General features: G+C 39.1%; 3 protein-coding genes across 3 annotated transcripts in view; 1 reads left to right on the top strand and 2 right to left on the bottom strand.

Moving 5' to 3' along the window:
* MRPL39 (mitochondrial ribosomal protein L39) overlaps positions 1-3,426 on the bottom strand; it is a 37,512-nt gene extending 34,086 nt beyond the window's left edge. The window contains exon 1 of the mRNA XM_009995440.1: positions 3,410-3,426. Coding sequence (XP_009993742.1) covers positions 3,410-3,426 — 17 coding nt within the window. The remainder of the gene's footprint in view (positions 1-3,409) is intronic.
* Positions 3,427-3,775: 349 nt separating this feature from the next.
* Positions 3,776-19,256, top strand: JAM2 (junctional adhesion molecule 2). Its single transcript, XM_009995439.1, has 10 exons — positions 3,776-3,911; positions 5,199-5,264; positions 9,648-9,761; positions 10,975-11,127; positions 12,807-13,012; positions 14,438-14,540; positions 16,231-16,338; positions 17,123-17,138; positions 18,014-18,047; positions 19,224-19,256. Exons 1-10 carry the CDS (start codon positions 3,776-3,778, stop codon positions 19,254-19,256), a joined length of 969 nt encoding a protein of 322 aa, XP_009993741.1.
* Positions 19,257-20,360: 1,104 nt separating this feature from the next.
* ATP5J (ATP synthase, H+ transporting, mitochondrial Fo complex, subunit F6) lies at positions 20,361-23,939 on the bottom strand. Its single transcript, XM_009995436.1, has 3 exons — positions 23,756-23,939; positions 22,485-22,609; positions 20,361-20,489 (listed from the first exon to the last, which is right to left on the bottom strand). Exons 1-3 carry the CDS (start codon positions 23,923-23,925, stop codon positions 20,461-20,463), a joined length of 324 nt encoding a protein of 107 aa, XP_009993738.1. The 5' UTR covers positions 23,926-23,939; the 3' UTR covers positions 20,361-20,460.
* Between the last annotated feature and the right edge of the window lie 378 nt (positions 23,940-24,317).

Here is a 24,317-nt window from a genome sequence, read left to right as displayed (position 1 = left end):
CTCAAGAGCTGTGTGTGTTATCACTAGGTCTCAGAGAGTTGCAGCATCTCCAGGGTCTAAGAGTCTAAGACTTGGCATGTTTAAGTCTAGCAGTTTCCAGAACACGATGGAAGTGCTGCTGACAACTACCATGTAAGTGAAGGGGTGGCTGAGGAGCTCTTTTAATGCCTTTTGTGTTTTAGACCCCTTTAGCTGGTCAGCCAAAATATGTGCCTTCTCTTTTAGGTTACCATCCATTGTGCAATCACACCATGGCTATTAAAATACAAATTTGCTCTCCTAGGCTAAGATAGGCTTATTATATCTACCCTGCTGACTACCTCTTTAGTCTGCTGCCTTATTTGTTCTCTGTGGTTGAAAACATGCAAGGTTGTTTTTTTTGTGAATCAGACAAACTCTGCCCAAAGTAAATCGTGTCGTATTATTATTCAAGATTCAAGACATTTTGTAATTCAAGATAGCTGAAAAACTGAAGTTGAGCTTCTTTCTCCCTATTTTCATATGATGTGAGAATTTCTTCTAGCCCTTGTCCAAAAATGGAAGTCTAATGCCATGTTTATATTCTGTTCGCTTAATGAAGCTGTGTTACTCCAGTTGCTTCAGGCTATGCTGTGGTGTCTAAATTCCCAATTTCAGAGGTCAGTGAAGGACTTCAGCCAACAGAGAAGATTCCTGCAGAGGCTTTGAATACTCCCAATCTCTTGCCAGCTTGTTTGCTGAAGGTTAGCATTCACCAAGCAGAACTGATGGAGGATGAATGCTGCTCAAATGCTGAGGGCTAACAGCAGCATGGCAGGGAAGAGTGGTGGGTCTGAGCCCTGTCTGCCCGTTAGCTGTTGGAGTTAATGTAGTCTAGCCTGCTAGTGTTACCATGAGCGGGTTGGTAGCCTTTTGGTTGTAGCAACTGCGTCTTAGACTGCTAAAAAGAATTAGTATTTGGTTAGGTTTCTTTCTTTAAGGTGATTTACAACTAATTCTGTCCCACTAATTCCCTATTTATGGACTACATAATCTATGGACTACTTCTCTTAGGAAAAATTGTGGCAACAGGAGACCCAAAGCAGACATGAGAGTTTAAATTATGTGACTGCAGCAAATTTGAAGGTTTTGAGTACCTATGGTAGGTAGTTACATAGCTGAGAAGTCTGCCTCAGCATCTAAGCATGTTGCTACTGGTTTATCCTGAGGTGGTCACATGTCTGAACATGTCACGTGCTAACACCAAACAGCTGACTAGTTTCCTACTCTGTTTCAGGGATTTCAAAAAGGTAATTGGCTTCATTATTGCTTTATTCTTGGGACATTGGACTTCCTAAACTTAAGAGTATCATCTGAAATCCTTTGTTAAACTGTATTCTAGGCCACCTGCTATTTAGAACTTGGCAAAACAAATAACCACAAGACTACTTTTTCTCTTGTACTTATAACTTTGTTTTGATTGTGTTCTCATGTAATTTCCTCCAGGCACACTGTTTCCTTTGGTTTGGTTTGACTAATAGGCTTTTCCTTAATGATTCCTCCAGCTAGTACTGTCAGTTTACAGCTATGTGATTATCAAATGGAAAGTGCATATTTTGGGGGTTAACTCCTAAACAAATGAAGTTACTGACAAATAAAAGTGGGGGGTTGCTTTTTGGGTTTTGGTCTTTTGTTGAGGTTTTTTCAGTCTGTATAAAAGTGTTTGAACTAAGTTTACTGGTACAGTAATACATGATCTTTTCACTATTGCTCTTTATGAGGTGAATTAAAATCCAGAGCTTAAAATTTGGGTGCTGAATAATTCTAAAAGAATATTTTAAGGAAGAGATGCTCTAGTTTTAGAGACCTCTCTTGTCTTTCTGCTTGGTTAGAATATATAAAGGTTTTAATTCAGTCAGATGTCTCTGCACAATCTTAAGTTACTGTTTGAACTTGACTGCTTCTTCAAGAGAGTTGTGTATATGTATGGTTTGTGTGTGTGAGGAGGGCTGTGTGTATGTTGAACTTTCTTGTTCCTGACATATTTGTTCTTACTGCATTGCATAATAGGATCTTCACGTATTCTGTAAATCCCCTGATGCAAGGGAAAATACGGAGACTTTGTGCAATTGCAAGCTCCCAATACAAAGTATGCTAAGTAATTTCATTATAACTTCCATATGAGAAGTAAGTACCATAATCCAGCCCTAGAAGTCATAAGACATGTTTTCTTACTGTGGTTTCTAGCTTATGAGTACTTCAGCTGGCACAGTGAGCTGCATGACACCTGTATTAGAGAAGTTTCCAGGTCCATGAGACAGTGAGTGCACTGCAGTGGTGAACTGCTTGTGCCTGAGCTGGTTTGTGTCCAGACAGAAGGCTGATGTGCCAATAACTTATAAATGGATTCGCTCATATGCTGGTGTCCCAGAAATACATCCCACCTAAGTGTTAGCAAGTGTTAGCTGCTGTCAGAACCTCAGAACAAAATGCTCCTCCCCATGATGAACAAACGAAGGAAGATTTTATTTCAGTAGATAAATACGATTTGTTACCTCTGTGCATATAGTATGGGGGGTGGGGTGGGTGTTACTGTTTTAGAAACAACATGGTTTGGGTAAAAGTCAAAAGCTAATTTTGTTTCCAGAAATGTAAATAGAGCTTAAAAGATTGAAAGGAAATTACTACTGGCTGTATTGTAAGCCAGGTTTGGACAAAAACAATGAGATGGGCTCTGTGTGGACACAAAGGAGTAACAGTTACTTTGGGAGACACTGGAGGAGTGGTTCCCTCCTCTGGTTTCAACAGCGTGGGGGGGGATCATTTTGGTTTTTTTATCTTTTTTTTTTTAAGTCCAACAGGAAAGTTTCCATTCTTCATGGAGTGGAAAAAATTTCCAAGTGCTATTTGTAATGCAAATATTTTTTGCTATTTCAGTATTCTAAGGGTACATAAATAGCATTGCTGAAATTATATTCTTCCCTTCTTATTTATTTTTGTATTATGAACATCTGTTGTAACTATTTTGGGGTAGCATAAAGGTGACAATAAAAGTAAAACATACAAGACACAGCATAGTTGCACACCAGTTTGGATCTTCTGGTAATGTACACATATGAAAATTCACATTGCCAGGTTTTCTGGGGACTGAGCACAATGCTCATCCTCCACAATCCCTGCACTTACTATATTTTTAATTGGCAATACAGTTTATTTTCCCTAAGTTGAATCTGTTTTGCCTGTGGTGGTAATTGCTAAATGAGCTCCTTGTCTTTCTCTTGACCCGTGAGCTTTTTGTACTTTTATTTTCTCTCCTGTCATGCTGAGGAGGGGAAGTTAAGAGAGCAGCTGGGTGGGCAGATGGCAGCTGGCCAAGGTCAACCCGCCACAGCAGGATACACTGAATGAGTAACTGAACTTTTGCTGCAGTGCTGGAGACTCAAATACTTACGCTGACTGTTGCTCCATGACTCACATAGCCAATGTTTATAGATACCAATAGACCCACAGTCTGTATTTTTAAAGGATGCTGAAAAAATCCAGAAGATTACGGACAGAGAGGGCCATAGGTACAGTTTGGATAGAGAATTCCCCCTGTAGGGCCACACTTGAATGATAAGGAATTGAAAAGAAAACCATGATGGCATGTGGGACCAGTGCTGTTTAATAGCTACATCAATGACATAGTGGGATTGTGTGCACCCTCAGCAAGTTTGCAGATGACACCAAGCTGTGTGGTGTGGTCAATATTACTGAGGGATGGGGTGCCATCCAGAGGGACCTGGACACTTTCAAGAAATGGGCCCATGTGAACCTCATGAGGTTTAATAGAGCCAAATGCAATGTCCTGCACCTGGGCTGGGGCAACCTCCGGTATCAATACTGGGAAACAGGGGACAAAGGGATTGAGAGCAGCGCTGTGGAGAAGTACTTGGGGGTGGATGAAAAACTGGGTGTGAACCAGTAATATGCGCTTGCAGCCCAGAAAGGCAATGGTATCATGGGCTGCATCAAAAGAAATGTGGCCAGAAGGTTGAAGGAGGTGATTCTTCCCCTCTGCTCTGCTCTGGTGGGAGCCACACCTGCAGAACTGTCTAGTTCTGGATTTCTCAGCACAGGAAAGACCTCTTGGAGGGAGTTCAGAGGATACCCACAAAAATGATCAGAGAACTGGAATACTTCTCCTATGAGAAAAGGCTGAGATGGGTTGGGGCTGTTCAGCCTGAAGAAGAGAAGGCTTGAGGGGAGACCTTATAGCAGTCTTCCAGTACTTAAAGGGGGGCCTTATAAGAAAGATGAGAGCAAACTTTTTACCAGGGTTTGTAATGTTAGGAAGACACATGGTAATGGTTTTAAACTAAAAGAGCATAGATTTAGACTAGGTACAAGAAAGAAATTTTTTTACAATGAGGCTGATGAAACACTGGAGCAGGTTGCCCAGTGAGGTGGTGGATGTCCCATCCCTGGAAACATTAAAGGTCAGATTGGACAGGTCTCTGAGCAACCTGATGCAGTCGAAGATGTTCCTGCTCACTGCAGGGGGTTTGGACTAGATGACCCTTAATGGTGTCTTCCAACCCAAACCATTCTGAGTGTACATGGTACCTTCATTCAAGGAAGTCAGTATGCTGACTCACAGCTGTGAAAATCTGTAGCTGAAACCCTAAATTTCAGTATTTCGATTACAAGAGATATCCAAGAATGTACGGGGTCTTTTTCTCTCTTTGATATAAAACTATAGTAAATGTTGACTAATGTTTTCATTTCAACAAGAATCTGAGGTAACTGACAATTACTACATGTATTTTCTTTATCCTGTAGAAGCTGTGCATGGTATTCTTCAGTGAATATTCCTGCCTTATAATAGTAATGCAATGGAAAATACAGTTATGAATTAATACAAATCTCCCCATTTAGAAGCAGACTGAGACATTACCCTAGTATAAAACAATGCCTACTGTTTATACAGACTTCTCACATGTAAATATTATCATGCTATTGTAAAAGAGAAATATTGCTATTTTTTTAGGGGTGCTAGGGCATGGGAAGGAAAAGATGAATTGTTCAAAGCCACGTGGCTAGCCCTGGTCTAGGTCTTAGTCCCATGGCGTCTCAAGTAGACAATATTTAATCTGCCCAGCATAAGGAGGTCTTGAAAATATTGCTGGTAGCTGCTGAAGCACATCTGAAATTACAAGTGTTTATTGCTGAATTCTCTTTTTGTTTCTATCCCCTTGCAGATCATAAAGCGTTTGGAATTTCCATTGAAACGGATAACAAAAACGTAAAAGCAGAGGAGTTTAAGGGTACAGTATGGGCATTGCTGTTATTTTTAATATATACACAATGATAATTAATATACACAATAAATACAAACTGTGTATACAGAAGCTGTGCAGCTGTTAAGATTGTCTTTCTCTTCCCTGAGGGGTCCTGCTCCTACTCCCTCCATTCATTCTCTATGTAATCTTGGTCTTGTCCCCATTTTCTCTTACTTGATGTGAGATTGAATGAGACACTCCCCAGAGGTACTTATCAACTTCACCTATTTGGTGATTCTATGACTTGTTTGTCTCGCTGTGTAAGTTCCGCCTGGTTTCTTTCCACCCAAAATGATGGGAACTGATAGAAAGGAGAAGCATTAATTATCTTACAAGACAGAGAAGTGAAGGACTAGAGAGGGAAGTTCTTCTCTATTGTAAGTCAATTAGTTTTCAGTAGCTATAATTTAATTACTATTTTTAATTGTCAGTAATTATAATGGCTATTTATATATGTGCATGTCATGTAAAATAACCAATTACGTCCAGTAATGTACTAGGGAAGTTAAGGAGGCAGGGAGGAAAGCCCAGTGTTTGCTGGGTAGATGAGAAAGGGATGCTGGTAGTATCTATATGAGGCCTGTGGGTTATGTGGGTTTTTGGTTTGTTTTTTGCATTTGGTTGGAATGGGAAGAGATGAGAATTTGAGTATTGAAAGAACTGTTTGCCGAGTTTTAGGCTTGAACCATCTGTTTGAAGTAATAATCAAGTATTTTGGAGGTCTCTAAAGCTGTTAGCTGGACGGCTGTCAAGTATTGTCACTTTTGCGGAAGAGAAATTTTAATATATTTAGAACTCAGGACAGGAAGGAGGAGAGATAAACTCTTCAGATAATGTTTAAGCTTTATAAGATTCTGTCTTTTTATATGATGTATGGCTTGCATTTTGTTCATTGTTATTTGTATGATAGAGTGAGATCAGTTGACCATAGCATAGGTGTCATGCAGAGTTCTTTTTGTGTATCAGCACTAAGGGAGGTGGCTGTTTATCTGAATGCAACTGACCTGAAATGCATTTTTCCTTTCTTCTCCAGCTCCTATTACTGTAGAGGAGGGTGGTCAGTCACTGGAACAGGCTCCCCAGGGAAGCAGTCATGGCACCAAGCCAGTCAGAGTTTAAGGAGCATATGGATGATGCTCTTAGACACGTGGTTTAGTTTTAAGTAGCCCTGCAAGGAGCATGGAGTTAGACTTAATGATACTTATGGGTCCCTTCCAACTTGAGCTGTTGTGTGATTCTATAACTAAATGACAGATTATAGCCTACAGACCAGATGTAAATCCGAATTAGACATTGTCCAGACCTCTCCAAGATTCCAGAAGGTTCTTCTAGGCCTGACAGAGCATGTGGTAATGCACAGTGTCCTGTGGGCCTATCTTAATGCAAGTCAAGTAAACCTGTTCTTGATAATACCACTCTCACTGACTCTGATAGTATGTGAAAAAGTGGGAGAGGGCATGATAACTAAGGAGGGGTTTATTGTGTTGTCTCTGTTCTGTGGGCATTCCCCTTGTTCCATTCCATTCCTGTTACCCAAATAAGATTAGTGGGAGGGCATCAATGACAGCTTTTTCTGAAATGAAAAAAATATTGTGGCATGCAAGAAAGGGACAGGTCATTTAAGACAGAGGTGACTTTTTCAGCTGAGAACACTTCAGCTGATCTCTCTCTATATCAAGTAACATAGACCAGCTCATGAGACCAGCCAACTGTCACAAGGTCAGTAGCAAAAGCTAGCTGAACTTGAATGATGGTTTTTCTTTGTTAGAAGAGTACAAAAACAAGATGGAAAGGAAACTTTAGCAAATCTTAAGATTCAGGAAGCCTCCACCCATCCACTCAACCTGAAGTCAGGAACCTCAAGCTTCCTGAGTACACAGCATGTTTTTCGAAGTAATCAGTGTGTGTGTGTAACATGTTTTTGGCAAAGAATGCCCTCCTGCCTTAATTTTTCTTTTAAGTCTGAACGTTTTTTTTTCCCCTTTGAGAAATCACCAAGGCTACCGGTCTGGTCCCTTGGAAGCTTTTTGTTTCTCTTACAGCACAGACATGGGAAATCAGACTCCAAAGGGTGAGGGGGTAGATCTGTCGGTAGCTCTTAGTTACCCGTCAGCCTTGTTTGCTGAGACTGGAAAGAAGGGTGCCACTTAATGTAGATTGACTGTGTGTTTGTGCAGTGGTTGATCGTATCCTGAAGGCTAGAAAGGCATTGCCAAAATTATAAAGGCTTTTGATCCTTGATACTCTGGCTTGTATTGGAAGATGAGCAGCCTAAAGGTGGCAAGATCAATGTTGCATTTGGTTTTTTTACAGAAGTTTCTGGGAGATACTAAATTTTACTTACTAATAAATTTGGAGCCAGTCAGATGAGTGATTGGATTCTTCCCTCTGGTGTTTTCTCCCATTAATTCTTGTTAATACCTTGACTTAAGAGTTATTTACTTTGGGGGGGAAAAAAAAGTATTTCAGCATACTATTCCATGGACAATAGAACTACTGGAACTCTTGAGTTTGTCCTAATAACCTATCTATACAGTTTGTTATTTCATCTCTCCATCTTTAGTTCCCCCATAATAACTGTAGGCCTGAACATAGACCACAATTACTATGATGCAAGCTGCATATTAGCGATGGCATATGCTGATGTCTTGCTGTGAGTGAGTAAAAACAGTTGAGATCCCAGTATAATCTGCTCCTCATTAGGAGCACTAATTTGGGTTTATTACCTACCCAGTTATGGCAACTTCAGCAATAATCAGTAACACTTGAAATCTCAGCCTCTCTGTGAAATTTGCTTGATGATGCCCACTATACATATGTCAGGGAAACTTAAGTGGATAGACAGAAAGGTGAACAATTACACGAACCTGATTTTCTTGAACCGCCAAAGGATGTGATGAGCAGCCTCTGCCACCCGCACATTTGGGAGCCTAGGGATTCCTCCTGCCCGGCCACAGGAGCCCAGCCCAGTGTGCCTGTAGATACAGGGGTCTTTGTCCCAGGCCAATGGACATGGCTCCTGCTTTCCCATTTGCAGGTTCAACCAGTAGCAAGACTGTGTGTGCCCCAGGGATGCACCGGTCTGTGCACACCCACACATACACACACTTGTGACGCTGGCACTGGCAACTACACCGACAGCCACAGGCAAGGCACTGCCTTCAGCAGCACCCACATACAACTCTGCTTGGGGGTAACTCACATAAAGCTTTAAGTGTAGACTGCTGAGCCTCTTCCCTCCTCTCTGGCGGGTGGAGGTAGTTCAGTGGTGAAGACACTCACGCAACACTCTAGATCACAAGCACATGCATGTTCTTGTATCCCCTGGGTCTAAGCACAGCCCCTTTGCCCATCTGCCACCCATACTCTGCTCAGCAGCTTGCCCATCTTGAGGTCTGCTAGTGACTTACACACACACCTCTTGGCACATGAGGTATAGGGAAGATACAAACACTGCGCATACACTCCCACTTCCAGAAATCACCACCACAAGCCCAGGGGTGCCTACACCCGCAGTGTGATCCCAGTCCCTGACCCAAAATTTACTGAAGTCAACCCTCTCTGTGCTGATAGCTTGCACTCCAGGCAAACCTGCTTTGAGACTCACCAACACACACTCTCAACATCTGTGGCCCCTCCAAGTACTGATGAAGAGACTCCCACATGCTTCTGTTTCCCCTACCACATTCCCATCAGTTTGTTTGGAGCCTGATGGTCTTTATCATCATCTCTGTTCATGTCTTCCATGTTTCTGTCTGTTTCTTGTTGCCCCCTCTACTTGTTACCACTTTTGCATTGAAAAAGTCCTTGTTTGCGAAACTTTAATGAAGCAGACTCTCACCTTTCACATATCCTTACAATAATGAACATGAAATAGTAACTAAATATATAAGTTGCTTAGGAGAATATCTAACCACCTTACTGGTGTGTTTTCCATCTGTTGAAGTTACACAGTTGAACTGTTGATACTGAATTTGGAATAGTAATTCACAAAATATTGTTGATAACAGAGTCAGGGTCCTTTTCTAATGGTGGTCTGCTCACTGTTGAAAATACTTAAACCTAAAATGAATATAGTAATACAGAATCTGTGCCCATCTAATGTGGGAATAACTAGTCCCCAACATCTGAAGTTTGATTCAAAGCCCAGTGAAGTATGGGAAAATTACTAGTTTCTGTTTCCCCACTGTGTTTCTGTAAATCTGGAGATGGTCTGATAGCATCACTTTGAGAAGGAGATCTGACCCTTGCTGACTGCTCAAGTTCTTTTGAAGGGTGAATATTAAATTCATGGAGCCTGAATGTGTACCAAACCTAATGCCAAAGACTCTAATTTTCCCTTTTGCTTTCTTTTTTTTTCTCATTTAGAGGCTATTCTTAGTTGCAAGCACAAATTTTCAAAAGAGGTGAGCGTAAGAATAGAATGGAAGAAACTCCAGCCTCAAGGTGTCTCATTTGTCTACTACAATAATGAATTTACAGGTACAGCACTGCAAATTTAGACTGATGATTTAACATGTCACTCTCTAGTATAGATGCTAACTCTTTCTTGGGAAATGACTGAAAGAGAATGCTTTTGACTCCCCATACTGAACATCTGTCTTTTGAGGAAAATAATTCTTTCTCAGAGGGGTAAAAAAAAGCACTTCTTAGTAAAATCATCAGTGATTAGTTACCTTTTTAATGAAGTTAAATATTATAAAACTCAAGACTTGGAAAAATGGCACTGCCCGTCCCTTGACATTTTTCAAAAATGAAATTACATTCAGATATAAACTTCCCAAAACTATTACAAGTTCTGCACTCCAACTAGAAGTTTCTGAAACCTTCTGTAGAGCTGGAGGCTTAGATATGAATAATGCAGCAATTTTTATATGCATAAAATATAAACTCAGCTGTATATTTTAAATTATTTGTATTCTTTTCAGAAGTGGAATTTCTGCTTATATGTTCTGAAAAGGACTTGTCAGCTTTATGTGTTGAAGAAAATATGGGTCTCTGGTACCTTGTACATAATAAATGAAGGCTGAGAAGTAAAATAAAAACACAGCAATTTTCTTAGTTTGTAGAACTTGCAAGATGTGCTGGTTTTGCTGATGAAATTGTTTTTTTCTGCATGTATTTAATTTATTGAAACATTAGAACTCACAGTTCTGTATGCATGTAACTTTCATAACAAGCTATAGAATGAAAAAAAACTCTCATTGTAACAGGCCTGATGGCAATATATTTGCTAAATCCATCAAGTTTTTCTTGCCAAGTTAAAATGTCAAATACTTTTCTGTGATCTCAGTTAGAGTTCTTTCTGCAAAATATTAAGTGACTGATTGCCATCCCTCTAGTGGGAAATAAGGAAGGTTTTTTGTCACCTGACTACTGCTATGCATGTTTTCTTGAAATACCTGCAGAAAAAAAAAAACACTCCATCTTACAACTAGAAAATGTATGACAGATGTAGGTTTTTTGAACTGAGATTTAATTATTTTATTATTTTTTTTCACTAAATGGGACAAGTTGTGGAAGGTTCTTACTGTCTTGGAAGGGGGATTAGACATTGCTTCTTGGCGACAGATAACTAACACTGAACAAATGAGGAATAGTTCATAAATTGTATGTGATTTCAGAACAAGCCCATGAGATGTAGATATTTGCTAAAATACAAGGAAAGAGCACAAGCCTCTGTTCTCCCTTACAGGTGATCTTCGAGGCCGAGCAGAGATGCTGAATACAGGAATCCGTATTAGGAATGTGACTAGAAAGGATTCTGGGACCTACCGCTGTGAAATCAGTGCAAGGAGTGATGAGAGGCAACACGTGGGAGAGGCTATTATTACTCTCACAGTATTGGGTAATAACTTTATTACTTGGGCTTCTGTAAATAAACTGAATGATGGCAAGGGGTTTTGAAGGTAGGGTTGTCCATATGGTACGTGGCTGCTGATTCATGAGTGTTCTTTGGGCTGCTTTTATAAATGCACATTCTGCAACATACTTCACAGAAGAGTTTTACAATATGCACAGCTGCATTAGAAAGGAATATAACTGGGGTTTTGATGTAAATGTCGATTTCAGTTCTCAAAACTTAGCATGTCTGCGGATTTAGGTGATGGTGAAACTTGTATTTCTACTGAAACTGAAATCACTCAGCGGCTGAGAATCTGGATAAGCTGATCAGGATGTTTGGCACTGGAATGTCTGCATCTGTCAACTCTCATCAAATATTCCTAAGCAGCAGTTCATTCCCATATGCTACAGTCTCCTGTTTTTGGAAGGAGAAACTGCTGCAGTGTCTGCACAATGCCAGCCAGTGAGCTAGCAATCTGTGGACATTTTTTACAGGAGAGACAGTGCTGGCTTGTGGGGTTGGTTGTTCTTTGGGATTTTTTGTTTGTTTTCTTCCTCAGTTTGGTAAAGGATGGAAAAGTGAATACTGAGCATAATCCTCTTACATTGTTCTTGATATTTTTTCACAGTGGATGAGTGGTAGGAGCTGGTAGTTTTCTTTTTTTCTCCATATAGGTGAGAAAATAAAATACTTGCTTTTGTAGTTTCTATGCTTCTTTTTTTCTATGCAAAACTAATAAGTCTTTTAAAATTATAAATGAAGTGTCATAAAGAATGATAAATTCATTAACTTCTGATTAGCTGCAGCAATGAGGTAACCCAACTTAAGCCTCCTTTATTCCACTATCTCAACAGCCTGCTTCTTTTAAATATGGCTTCTTAGTTTAAGTTGAAATCTTAGACCCCAAAGGAGATTGTGTGTTGCTGATATTGTTGAAAATTAATATGAATTAGTATTTCATTTGTTTTTCTTTATTTTTGTTTTTTATTTCAAAATCAGCCAAAAACCCCTCTGAATACTTGTTTAAGGTATTAAAAATAGGAAAAAGAAACATTTGTCTTCATGGCAAAAGGAACTATCAGTTCTCTTGCATCTGTTTGTGAGAATGTTTGCTTTTAATTAAAATTTAGTAGCCAGTTGTCTTTGGTCCTCAACCTGGGATTTACACAGTGACTGTGATCATAGCTAGTCTTGGTAATTCTTTCTGACAATAGTTATTTCAAAAAAAACATTGATTTCTTTTAATACAATAAAATCTTCATTGCCTTCCTCACTCCTGTTTTTAATATCGGGGCAGGGAACAGGGGAATTTGCTGGGCTACAGGTTCCCTAAGTTATCCTTCTTCTGTCTGTGAGCAAGGGGCCCCATACAAGAAACAAGGTGAAACAAACTCGCTGGGGTTGGATGAGAGTGTATAGATTGGAGAGAGGATGACACAGCATGTGGTGGAGGAGGTTGGGAGCAAGGCTCTTTCTTCTGTTTTTAGCATCTCACAATTTTTACTGTGCTCTCTAGTAGCAGGACTCTGCCCTTCAACCCTTTCTCCAGCACCTCTTCTCTTTTACTTGGTAGTTGCCAAGCATATAGACAAGCAGTTATCTCCTCACCACTGACTGTCAAGCTGTTATCACGTAAGCAGTACTGATAAAGACTGTGTAACAAGTGCAATTTTGTTGTCCAGTTGCTCCAACTACTCCAGTATGTGAAATACCCAGCTCCGCAATGACGGGAACGGTCGTGGAACTGAGCTGTAAGGAGACTGAGGGGTCTCCTCCCTCAGAGTACCAGTGGTACAAGAATGGTGTTGCCTTACGCGAAAAGACAGGAACAGGCAGTGCTAGAGCAGCAAACCTAACTTACACCATGAATAGAAAGTCTGGCACACTGGTAAGTGTGATAAACAACTCTGTAATAACCAGCTACCAAGAAAACCAAATATACTTTTTAGTACAAATATGCACAGGGGTCGTAATCCAAAAATGCACAAGGTCTTTGTCAGAGATCAATGTCATGCTGAAATATGTGGCAACAAATGTAGAAGGTGCTTTCTGCCTCAGGCCAATTACAAGGGTGATACAGAAGAATGGGGTGATTTGCAAGGCTGTAGTAACGATAAATGAGCAGAAACTAGAAAATAAATGACAAATTTCACCTTGTCAGTTAACTGACCAGTGCCAGATGAGAATGATCTCTCAGTGTGTCAACAGTTACATTTGATAGCACCTTAAATTCTGAAATAGCAACTCAGTTCAGTGGGAATGCAGCACTAAGGGCAGTCCAGAATCTGGGCAATCTGGTGACATTTATGGGTTCTGGTCCAGTAGTTATCAAGTCAATGGGAGTGAGTTGGGGCTGTAAGTAACCTTAGTATGTGTTTTATTTTAGTTGTTTGTTTTATGTTGTGTTTTGAGGTTTTTCTCCCTGCAGAACTGGCCATCTCTTTCTCATCGCTTCCCCATGAGGTGCTCCTTCTAAAAAAAAAAACCTATACATACTACTTAAGATGCATTGTCAGCTGAGATTTTTCAGAAGTTGTTCTAGGGACACCCTACCCTTATGCATGATAAAACCTGAAAACTGAAATATGACTGAGCATTCAGAGGTGCTCTGGATCTTTCAGTACACTGTGGAAATTAGGCGGACTACTCAAAATTACCAATCACTTCTGAAAATCTTAGTTTTATAGTATGGAATATATTAAAGGGGAAAAAAATTAGCAGGTCTAAGGATTTAAAAAAAAATACAGGGAAACCCTGAAACTGACATGAAGTCAGTCTCTGTCCATCTCCTTAATTTCATTTTTACAGCAATAGTATTTGATTAATAATGCCCTTTAGCATTAGAAAGTGCCATTTCTTGGCAGGGGGGAAAAGCCCACAAACCTTCCATGGTAAATATGTTTTTCTACTTCATTCATTCATTTATTTTAATTTTTGTGTATTTGAAATGAGGAAAATGTTCTGATGCCACAGATTCTGAAATTAGAGCGTGTCTTAAATAAAACACATTTTGTTGGAAAATACTGATGCACCGAAGAATCTCCTTGTAGATAACTCCATCTAGTTAAAATATCCATCTAAAAGACCTTTTTAGACCACAAGTGGAATTTAAGGACTAGAGGATATGACTAGGGAACTGAACTATGAGGTCAAACTGGATCAGAACTTACCCATTTCAGTTTGAGTTTTTTTGTTTAAAAAAAAAAAAAAATCAACCAACCAAACCCTGTTGACATATCAAAATTTCTATTCCACAGGAAATCCTGACTTTTTTTTTAAATTCTAATAATTGTTTTGGACTCTGTCTTAACAGCTATTTAATACAGTTACAAAGAATGACACTGGAGAGTATTTCTGTGAAGCCTTCAATGGGATTGGATTATCTCGGAGATGCTCAGCGAAGCGAATGCAAGTTGGTATGTGTCAAAGCAAGTAAGGGTGGAAAACAGCCTTGCAATAGGAATACTTTATTGCATGATGCAGCTGAGAAGTTAAGACCAGATTGAATTATATCTGTTTAATTTTGGGGGAGGGATTATAATGAGTTCTTTATATGTAGCTGCCGTGGCTACTTAAATCATGATACAGCCATCTTATAGCAAAAACATGTCTCACAGAAAAGCAGCTATTATAGTACCTTAAAATTATTGCACCTGTGCAATAATTTGCACCCTGTCAAAAAGTTGCTGAACACTGAACTTCATACAACAGCAGTATTCATATGAGATCTTTAATTTTTCAGAATGCTTTTGTGGAAGCTGTACAGCATAATGTGCCAGTCCACTGGTTTGTTTTCTTTATGAAAAGCCTCCCTTTTGAGATGCATTCATGTGAGGTCTTACTGTAACAGATCAGAATTTAACTAATTTAATCAGAATTTAATATGAGTGATTCATTTATACCTGCCAGAGGAACACTGAAGAAGTGAAAAAAAAATTAAAAAGAAAAATGTTGCTTGATTCTTTTCTACTTGGACAGTGTAGGTGAAGTCTAACATCTTTTAACTAATAAAGAATTTAAGAAAGGCTGGAGATGCGGAGTAAGTAATAACCCAAAATCTATGAATGTTTTGGGAAAATATGGAACTAGCTCTTGCAGATGTGATATAAAACAGATGGTAAAGAAACATTTCAAGTTTCTGAAGATTGTAACAAATACCGCACAAAAGTTTGTGCACAAGTATTTCATAAAGAAATTGTCTGGTGCTTTCTTAGAACTTACCTGAAAATCACTGTATCATGGTTTTTAATGCATTCCTGGTTGATTATGAGCAAGCATTCCCCAGGCTGCCAAGATAGAATCCCTCTGTTGTGGAAATACCAAAATCCTCAATTGCTGTGAAGCAATGCACAAAACTGGATGGTTTTGGGGTAAAATTCCCAACTACATAATAATATATGTTTAAATTCAGGATCCAAGTAAGTAATTGGGTATATAGCAAAAGCCTATGAAAATGTTTCTTCTTGTTTGATGTTTTTTGTTTTTTCTAACATGGATGATAGAAGCTCCTGGTGATTGTACCAGGAAATGGGCTTGGGTCACCTTCAAAATAAAAAAAATGGCTATATGTTTCAGTAGAGTTTAATTTCAGACATCTGGGCTAAATTATTTGTTGGTCTTTAGTGTGTTGAATTTTTAAAGCCTTGCTGTTTAAAAAAGCCATTCAGTAACTTGTCTTGATTCTTCAGGACTGGGACCTGACATTGTCATCAGCTGTTTCAGGTATTTTAGGCAGAATAACTATATGAAAACACTTGCTTTAAGACTTGTAAACATTTCAAGATGTTTTCCCCTAGAAACATATGACTTGAATAATATTTATTGGACAGGTATAATGAAAAGTATGTATCCTTGACCCATCTTCTTTCCTTACTTTTGACCCAAACTAAGGAGTTGAAGTGTATCAAGCACTCCTGTCAATGTGGCTGTGATACAGTAATGCTTTTGGACTACTTATCTACACCTTACTAATTAGCTTATGTAAATTGCCTGGGCAAAAGACGACCTTGAAATACAAAAGAAACCTGTAGTATTTAGGGGGAAAAAATCCAACCAATGGAAATTTTTACAGCTTAACAACATTGGACTTATGCTTTATAATTACAGATGACCTTAATATAAGTGCTATCATCGCTGCAGTAGTATGTGTGGCTCTGGTAATGTCATTGTGTGGCCTTGGAGTATTTTATGCCCAAAAAAAGGGCTACTTTACAAGTAAGTAAAGTAAAATTACTCCTTCCTTGTGGGGAAAAAAAATAAATCAATCTGCTGACTGTAACATGTCCTCCTTTTTCGTGAAGGCTCTGACTCCATGCTACTGAAGCCGAAGAGCATTACAGCAGCAATGTTATAGGCAGAATAAAAATGTCTACACAATTTCTACTGCAAGAGATACTTTACAAATGACTTGGAGACGTTGGTGCAGTTGCATGAGGCTACCAGACAGCAGACTAGGGAAAGCAACGAGCCGAACCCTGGTTCCTAGAGCCTCTCTTCTCTAGTGTTGAGAAGGGATGGCAAAACAAGGCAACATAAAAACAAGTTGTTCCAAGTTCACTTGAACTATTAAAACGGTCTGAGCGGCCGAGTTTGATGAAGGAGAACTGAATTAGTGGCTCCCTCTCCTGGGTTGTGGGGAAAGTGCACGTGGGGAAACCTTGCTTTTAAGGATTGCTGCAAAAAATCTCGATACCCAGCAACGTTCTCCCTAGCGTTTACATTAGTCCCGGTAGACTTCATCCCAGCAAGAAGAGATGTCAAATGTCGGGTCTGAGAAGGTCTGCTGTCTAAAAGTGAAAATTAAATTCATGGTCACTTAGAAGTTCCTTTACCTTTGATACTCTTCTTAATCTCACTAGACCAAAACCAGACATTTGATTCAGAAACTACTTCTAGAAACAGAGGAGCTGGATAAGCTATGAATAACTATTTCATATAACTTTAAATCAGCTCAGGGAACCGTTCTTGTGCTAATTTTTGTATTTTTTTTCTTTTTCAGAGGAAAGCTCTTCCCAGTAAGTATCTCGATATAGCTAGTACACAAATCACTGCAAACTTAATTTACATGTCTGATGATTTAGTAACTGTGGTGATTAAGGCCTTTCTCACATGATTCTTGCATGGTGGCTCTTTTCAACACTGAAATAAACCTGATTCTACACAATAGCTGGCTCCCTGATTAGAACCAGTGTGCTGGTCAGAAAATAATTATTATTACTGTGGCAAATGTTGTAATTTTACATAGCTCTGGTTTACACCCCTAACTCAGTTACAGGCATACATTTGTCTCCTCTTCAAAGGTGACTAAGGATGCTCAGAACCAAACTGAACTGACCCCATATCCATGTCTACAGATTATTTCAGGAACTATTTTGAAAAAAATATGATGGGTAGAGACTTTCTGAGGGTGTCTGGTCTACTCTGATACAGATTTATTTCATGCACTTATATTTCTTAGTAGCAAGTCAGAATTCCTCAAACTATTTTACTGCTTCTGCACAAGGTTAAAATGTATGCTTTGTTGAAGGATGGCCTCAAGTTTTTTGTTTTATTTTTTGCTTTTAGAAGTTTATCTCAGCATTTCTAAATAATAGCAGGTACAAAAAACAATAATACTAAAGAGAAATACTGGCTATGAACTAGGCAAAAAGCATAACTGGAAGCATTGGAAAGGCAAGCTAAGGAAGCTAATTTGGCAGTGGTTCAAGAGATAATGACAGCTGTTGAAGTATCAAATTGATTTTTTTTTATTGTAACTTTTTCCTAAGTGGGGAAAAAACTCCAAGGATTGCTGGAAATTAGGAAAAATGCATTCATAAATAAGCTTCTCAAAGGGTTAAAACAAACACCAGAAAACACTATTTAACCTATGTTTCTTTCCTGCTAACAGAAAGAAGACAAACTATCAATCTACAAGTGAAAAGGCATGTATTTTGCATTCAGTCAAAAAAAGTTTTATATGTCTTCAAAATTCCTAATAACTGTGATGTTTTTGCACATACCCCCAAACCGTACATGCTATCCCCACCTGGAGATACCTTATCCCTCTTTGTATTTATAGCTTCCTATTACTTAGTTTCAAGCGCCATACAACTACAGCACTTTGCTCCATACTTCACCATTTTTTTCTTTTCCACGTGAACTAGATTTTTTACCTGGTGGTCTTTTACCTACTTCTTCCTACATCTGCCTGGTCTTTCAGCTTCTTTCATGCCTTTTCTTTCCCCTTTTCATATGTTCCCTCCATCAGACCACAGTAAAAAGGTAACACACTTAACGCCATTTGGCAATCTCATCTCTGTGCTGTCCACTTAATGATGCCATTTCTTGTTTGTGAAGGATTCCACTCTGGTATGCTTGTGCATATTGGTTAAACAAGGAACTTACTCAAACACAATCGCAGCAGCGAGATGAAGTTTGGCTCAAACTTCCCCTAAGATTCATGTGGGTCAAAAGGCTTGGTTAAATATGGAAGCTGAAGTTATGTTTTTCCAGCTTCCTTGAGAGGACTCAAGGGCTGTAACTGCATGTACATTGCTCCAGCTTCTCAGATTGGTGTAAAAAGAATGGTGCTCAAACTAAAGCTTCAACCAGGAGCAACTTAATTTACCTATCTATAGCTTAAGGCAACATTAGTAGCCTTAAGTCTGACTTTAAGGCTACATACTACTATGTAGTGTGAAAAAGCTATTTACTATGTAAATACCACCCATTTTTTAAAACAAAATAAAGTCTACTGAATGGTTTATTTCTTCACCTGGTATTCAGGTAAAAAACTTACTGAGGGCAGCTACCTGGCTGCTTTGAGTGGTAAGAAACAAACTTTAGAGTTGTGGTACTTGTTTATCAATAGTAATGCACTTAAGAATTGTATGCTCAACAGAGCTGTTTGATACTTGGATTTTTTAACAGGTTATTGCTTTTACTGTGAGGCAGTGCATTCTGTAGACTTCCTTTTCCTGAAAAGAGTAAACATTAACTGAATAATTCAGGGATGTCATTTTTTAATTTTGATTTATTTTTTCTGAAATGTACACTAAATGTCAATCTGGTTAAAAACTTTATATTATTACTTACGTAACCTTGTTTGCTTCATTTAGGATTTCAAGCATACAAAATCCTTTGTTATTTAGAAGATTTCAGCCTCTGTGAGGGACATCAAGACTACACGTTGGATGAAAGTATCAAATAGATCTTTCAACTTCTGTTTTGTAAATATTGTTTCTGTGTACTACAGGATGAAAATAGAAACTGCCAATGTTAAAATCTTGTTAACCTTACTGTGATTGTTTTTTAAAAAAACAAAACCCCAAATAAACTTAAAGACAGAACTTAATTGAATATAGAAGTCAATTTGTGTGAAGTTCTTTTGTTCATGTATAAATGGAACAATACAGGATTCACTCTTACAGCTCATAACAATCTATTCAAATAACTTTAAAAGATGACCTTCCTATCACTACTTCTAATTGTATCTCCACCATTGTCAAGGGCTCAAACTCTCCTGCAATTCCAACTTCTTAGAACCTTGACATTGTATTACTTGGCAAAAAACATCTGTAAGCGCCTAAGTAGTCATGCAGACTTCAGCTTACTATCCTGACAGCATAAAGCTTCCTGTAATTGAGGGTTAGTATTTTGTCTGATATGAAATGGCTACAGCTTCTTTTCCACAAGGAAGTGTATCTCTCTGTAGACTGCATATGTAATTCCTTCTGAAGAAAATCTTGCCAGTACAACTCAAGCTGTGGTATCTGAACCCTGACTGTTGAAGTGTCACAAATAAATAGCTCCTTCAAATCTCACGTGTGTGTGTGTGTGTGTGAGGTTCAGTTACTGTAATTTAAATATTAACATCTTACTAACAGTTTCCAGTTGCTTCTATAAGAGTAATACTCCATCACTTGTGTGTTCACTGATACAGTGTAAAATTAATATATTTGTTCCCATGCTTTTGACTGTGCAAGTCCATCACTGTCATTGGGCTTTGCTACAGAGTTGGGGTTCATGGGGTTTTCTTCAGCATTAGCTTTTTGGATGTGACCAACTCAGAAAAACAAGTAGTCCTTTCTTGATGTATCATTATCAGTGTTACTACTTCTCAGCACTAAAATGCAGCTTGGCAAAGGAGTTTTGCAGTTATCACTAAGAAATGCTACTCGGGTGCCTCAGTCATGTAGGAGTTGGCAACCATAGCAAACTGTGCTCACCATGGTGTTAAGAACTTACTGACACTCTGAAATCAAACTGAAACACTGCATTTATTAAGTTACAACTGCTGCCACATCCAGCAGCTCCATTGGTGTACACTGCTTTTTGGTGTACAACCTCCAGGGATCACTTTGGAGCATCCTCAAAGTTGGGCTCTAAAAGAAGAAGAGGTGAGAGAGAAAAGCTGTATTAGTCTCTTCGCATTCCAGCTTTTAACACTACAATTAACCCGTTCTTGAAAGAAAACTAAACATTAAGCTGGCAAGCAAAAGGAAGCCCTTGTACATCGCAGTCTACACCAGCATGTGCTTTGTATCAGGGACAACTGGACGAGGGCAGCACTACAGCACAAACTATGCTGGAGATGGGTCTTTTCCACCTTAGAGGAGTTACGCATAAGGTTTAAGACAGACATGCACCTTAGCAACACTGCCAAATAGAACACAATTTCAGCTCCTTTCAGCAAAAGGTATTCTCCACATACGAACACTGAGGAAGGAGTTCTTCATGTCAAAAGTATAAATTCCAAAGGGTTAGTTTTTGACAGGTGCTGCTAATGCCAGTTCTTGCTACAAAGAGTCTGAGAAGTAATGCTCACAGTAATCTTCACTAAGACAAAAAAATAGGTTTCTACCCATCTAGCAACTTAGTTCTGAAAACTTGTTGGAATTAGATTAAGGGTGGGCAACAGTGGTGTAAGAATAGTGTCCCTTCCACTTTTTCTGTTCCTGTGGTCACAAATTTTGTTTCATTAGAAAAAAATCCTAAAGTTTATTCTTCCACATATTACATAGAAATAAAACTAAATACAGATAAATCATATTCCTAAAACTGTGGGTGGGAGGAAAAAACACCTAGATTCTACCTTATAGATGCTCTATTTTATTTGCACCAGTAACAATCTCAACAACAAATTCTTCCTTCATCCAACAGATAAACCACCAAAACCCAAAATTTTCTTAGTCTAAATTAGAATTTCCAGTTAGTCTGGTAAGAATTAGAAGTCACTGACTACAGGGGCTTGACTTTAGCTGGCTGCCAGATGCCCACCAAGCCTCACAGTCGCTCACTTTCCCACTCTCGTTCTTCCACAGGAGGGTTGAGAATAGAAACAGCATTTTTTACCCTTTTAAAAATGTGTTGTCACAGAGGCACCACCAGCAACGCTGAACAGGTCAGCTGTGTCCTGCTGTGGGTCAATTTTGGAGCCAGATGGAAGTGGCTCTGTCTGATGTTTGGACAACCCCCAGCCTCTTCTGCCACAGGCCACCCCTGCATCCCCCTGCTACTGAAACCCTGCCACATAAACCAAGTACAGTGGCACATTGAAAGGATTGCAAAATCCCAGCTACCAGCTTCTTACAGCTTATGAGAAAGACACAGTAACCCTGCACAAATGGACTTCAGCTGAAACTGCTTGTGAGCAATGAAGACTTTGAGATGTACTTATGCAAAAGAAACAACTACACAAATGAGCCTGTCTGTAAAAGAAAGTAAGTTGCCTTTCTGTCCTAAGGCAGACAGAATCTGTGCAATTTCTTAGCATTCTTGATACAGCAATTGTCCCAGGCATTCTCATCATGAACCTGGGTAACAGGAAAACATGCTAGCACAAACTTAGAACAATTAAACAGAGGTCATAGCCAAATAACTGAAGAAAAACGTTTAATATAATTTGGTAACAAAGTAATCATAAGCAACAAAGTTAAGGTCTATGTTCTTTTTCTGAGATCACCAACTTTACAGATGAGCTTACAAAATTTACAAATTTGGATGACACGGGCAACTGGTTTTCAAATAAGTCTATTGACCTTTTTGGAATGATGAGGGGGGGAAAAAAATATAAGAATAGGCCCTGAGCTATTTCTATTCTATTTGGGCTGGTTTTTTAGGGTCTGTTAAAGGTAAGATAGCCTGATCTGACTGAAAGTTCCTTTAAGCATGAGTGTAAGTCCACATCTCTAATGGAAAAAGGAAATAATGAAAACAAGGAGTCGAAATCAGATGTGAACTGTGCAAAAGCAAGGAGATTCACTGAGAGCATCTTACATTAAATTAATGAACAAATAAAAATTAATGCGAAGCAAGAAAACAGGTCATTGAACTTGTCCTTAATTACAATTAGAAATTCTGTAAGATTGCTAACTCACCCTGAAATTTAAATTCTGGAAACTTGGTTAGATCTCCTTCACCATAGGCCCGCTGAAGTCTAGCAAGAGCTTCAGTCATGTCTTTCTGAAATTCAGGACCTGCATCAACAGGCCCTCCAGCTTGCCTAAAAAACATTAACAAGTTCTGGTTAACAGTTCAGTTCTGAAATTTCATGTGGAAGTTCTACATTTTCATGGCCATTTATTAAATAAAAACCTTTTTTACAACTAACTAAAGCAAACTATTTAAAAGATTGCCGAAAGTCAGGATATGACAGACCTTAGGGCCTACTTACCTTACACATAAACAAGGTTCTCAGGGTAAAGTACAGGCTATCTACTACCACTGATGAAAATTAAAGCTACAGAGGTAGTCTTTTGAGACAGAACACCACATTGATTATCCAGGCTTTGAGGGCTCTTAGTTTCACTTGTTCCAAGTCTGATTACCTAACAAAATTGTGATTCATAACTCTGTTATTTCTGAATTGGTGATCTTGGTTAGTAAAGCATAACTGTTTTTGCAAATAGAACATGTTTTAAATAATAAACAAGAAAAAAAGAAAAAAACAAAACAACAGGACACAGGGCATCTTGCATTCATACAGATTGAGACAGGAATTTCTTGGGATACAAATATAATTAAAGTAGTAACTCTTTAGACTACCAATGCTCAGTTGTACCAACAGAGGTATCACTTACGACTGGTAAAGCCACCAAAAATATGCCTCCTTAAACAGGCTAGTTTGTAGGTACAAGCCACACCTCTTCCTCCAGTAGAGCTAAGAAGTGGCTTACTTCCCTCCCAAGAATAAATGACACAATTACTATAGTTTGAGTTTCCCGTTACTTCATTCATACATAACAAGAATCTAATGTTCCATTTAAATGAACTGCTTATTAACTTAAAATGTTTTATGAATCAGCCTCACAGTTCCACTAACTGTCAATGGCTTTTGGAAGCTATTGCCATTCAGCTTCTGGAAACATGAGTGAAGAATTGTCATTTTCCCTAGACAAAATAAGGGGCTATTGTGTTCTGTAATTTGGTGGGTTTTTTTCCCCTTTATTTACAGAGTACACAGATGAGTAAAAATTAACATACTGGTATGTTCATATATCATGCAAGAACACAAGCATTCTCACTTGTGACCCTATCAATAACTAGCAGAAAAGCATACCTTAGGCATTTAGAGACAAAACTACAAATGTAGCATATTTTAGCATTTGTTAGAACGAAGATCAGCCTCCAAATAACTTCCTTTACTTACTTGCTCTTTGTGTTGTACTCTCTGAGCTTGTCCACAAAGAGCTTCTGAACGGGATCGAGCTCTTTTGCCTTGTTAAAGACGACAGCAGAAAGCCCGATGTTCCTGCGCAAGTGAACGGACACGGCAGAGCGGAAAATGGAAGAAAGTCGCAGGATCTGATGCAGAATCATGATGACGCTAATGTTTTACCTGAAAAAACACCCCAAACAACAAAGAGAGCAAAAGCAGAAACACAGATTTTAGTGAGCTCTCCCTGCAGTGCAAATGTACAAAGCAAAAAAAACCAAGTTATTTCAGAGACGAGCGCTGAACCGTAAGGGGAATTTAGAGCAGAATCCACTCTGGGGGGAGAAGCGAAGCAGCCGCCGAGCCCCGGGGGCACCGAGGCCGTCCGGTCCACCCGCAACCCCAGACAACACCGGGATGGCAGGTTTTGTCTCCCTGAGTAAGAAAGCCACCGTTTTGAGGCAGCCAAAGCCAGCGGCGGCGTCACCCGCCGGTCCCCTCCTCTCCCCACGGTCCTCCATCTCACCGCCCGGGAACCTCCCCCCGGCGCCGCGCG

The sequence above is a fragment of the Chaetura pelagica genome, unplaced genomic scaffold, assembly GCF_000747805.2.
Source record: "Chaetura pelagica isolate M959 unplaced genomic scaffold, ChaPel_1.0 scaffold23, whole genome shotgun sequence".
Classification (NCBI taxonomy): domain Eukaryota; kingdom Metazoa; phylum Chordata; class Aves; order Apodiformes; family Apodidae; genus Chaetura; species Chaetura pelagica.
This window is presented reverse-complemented; position numbering and strand designations above follow the sequence as displayed.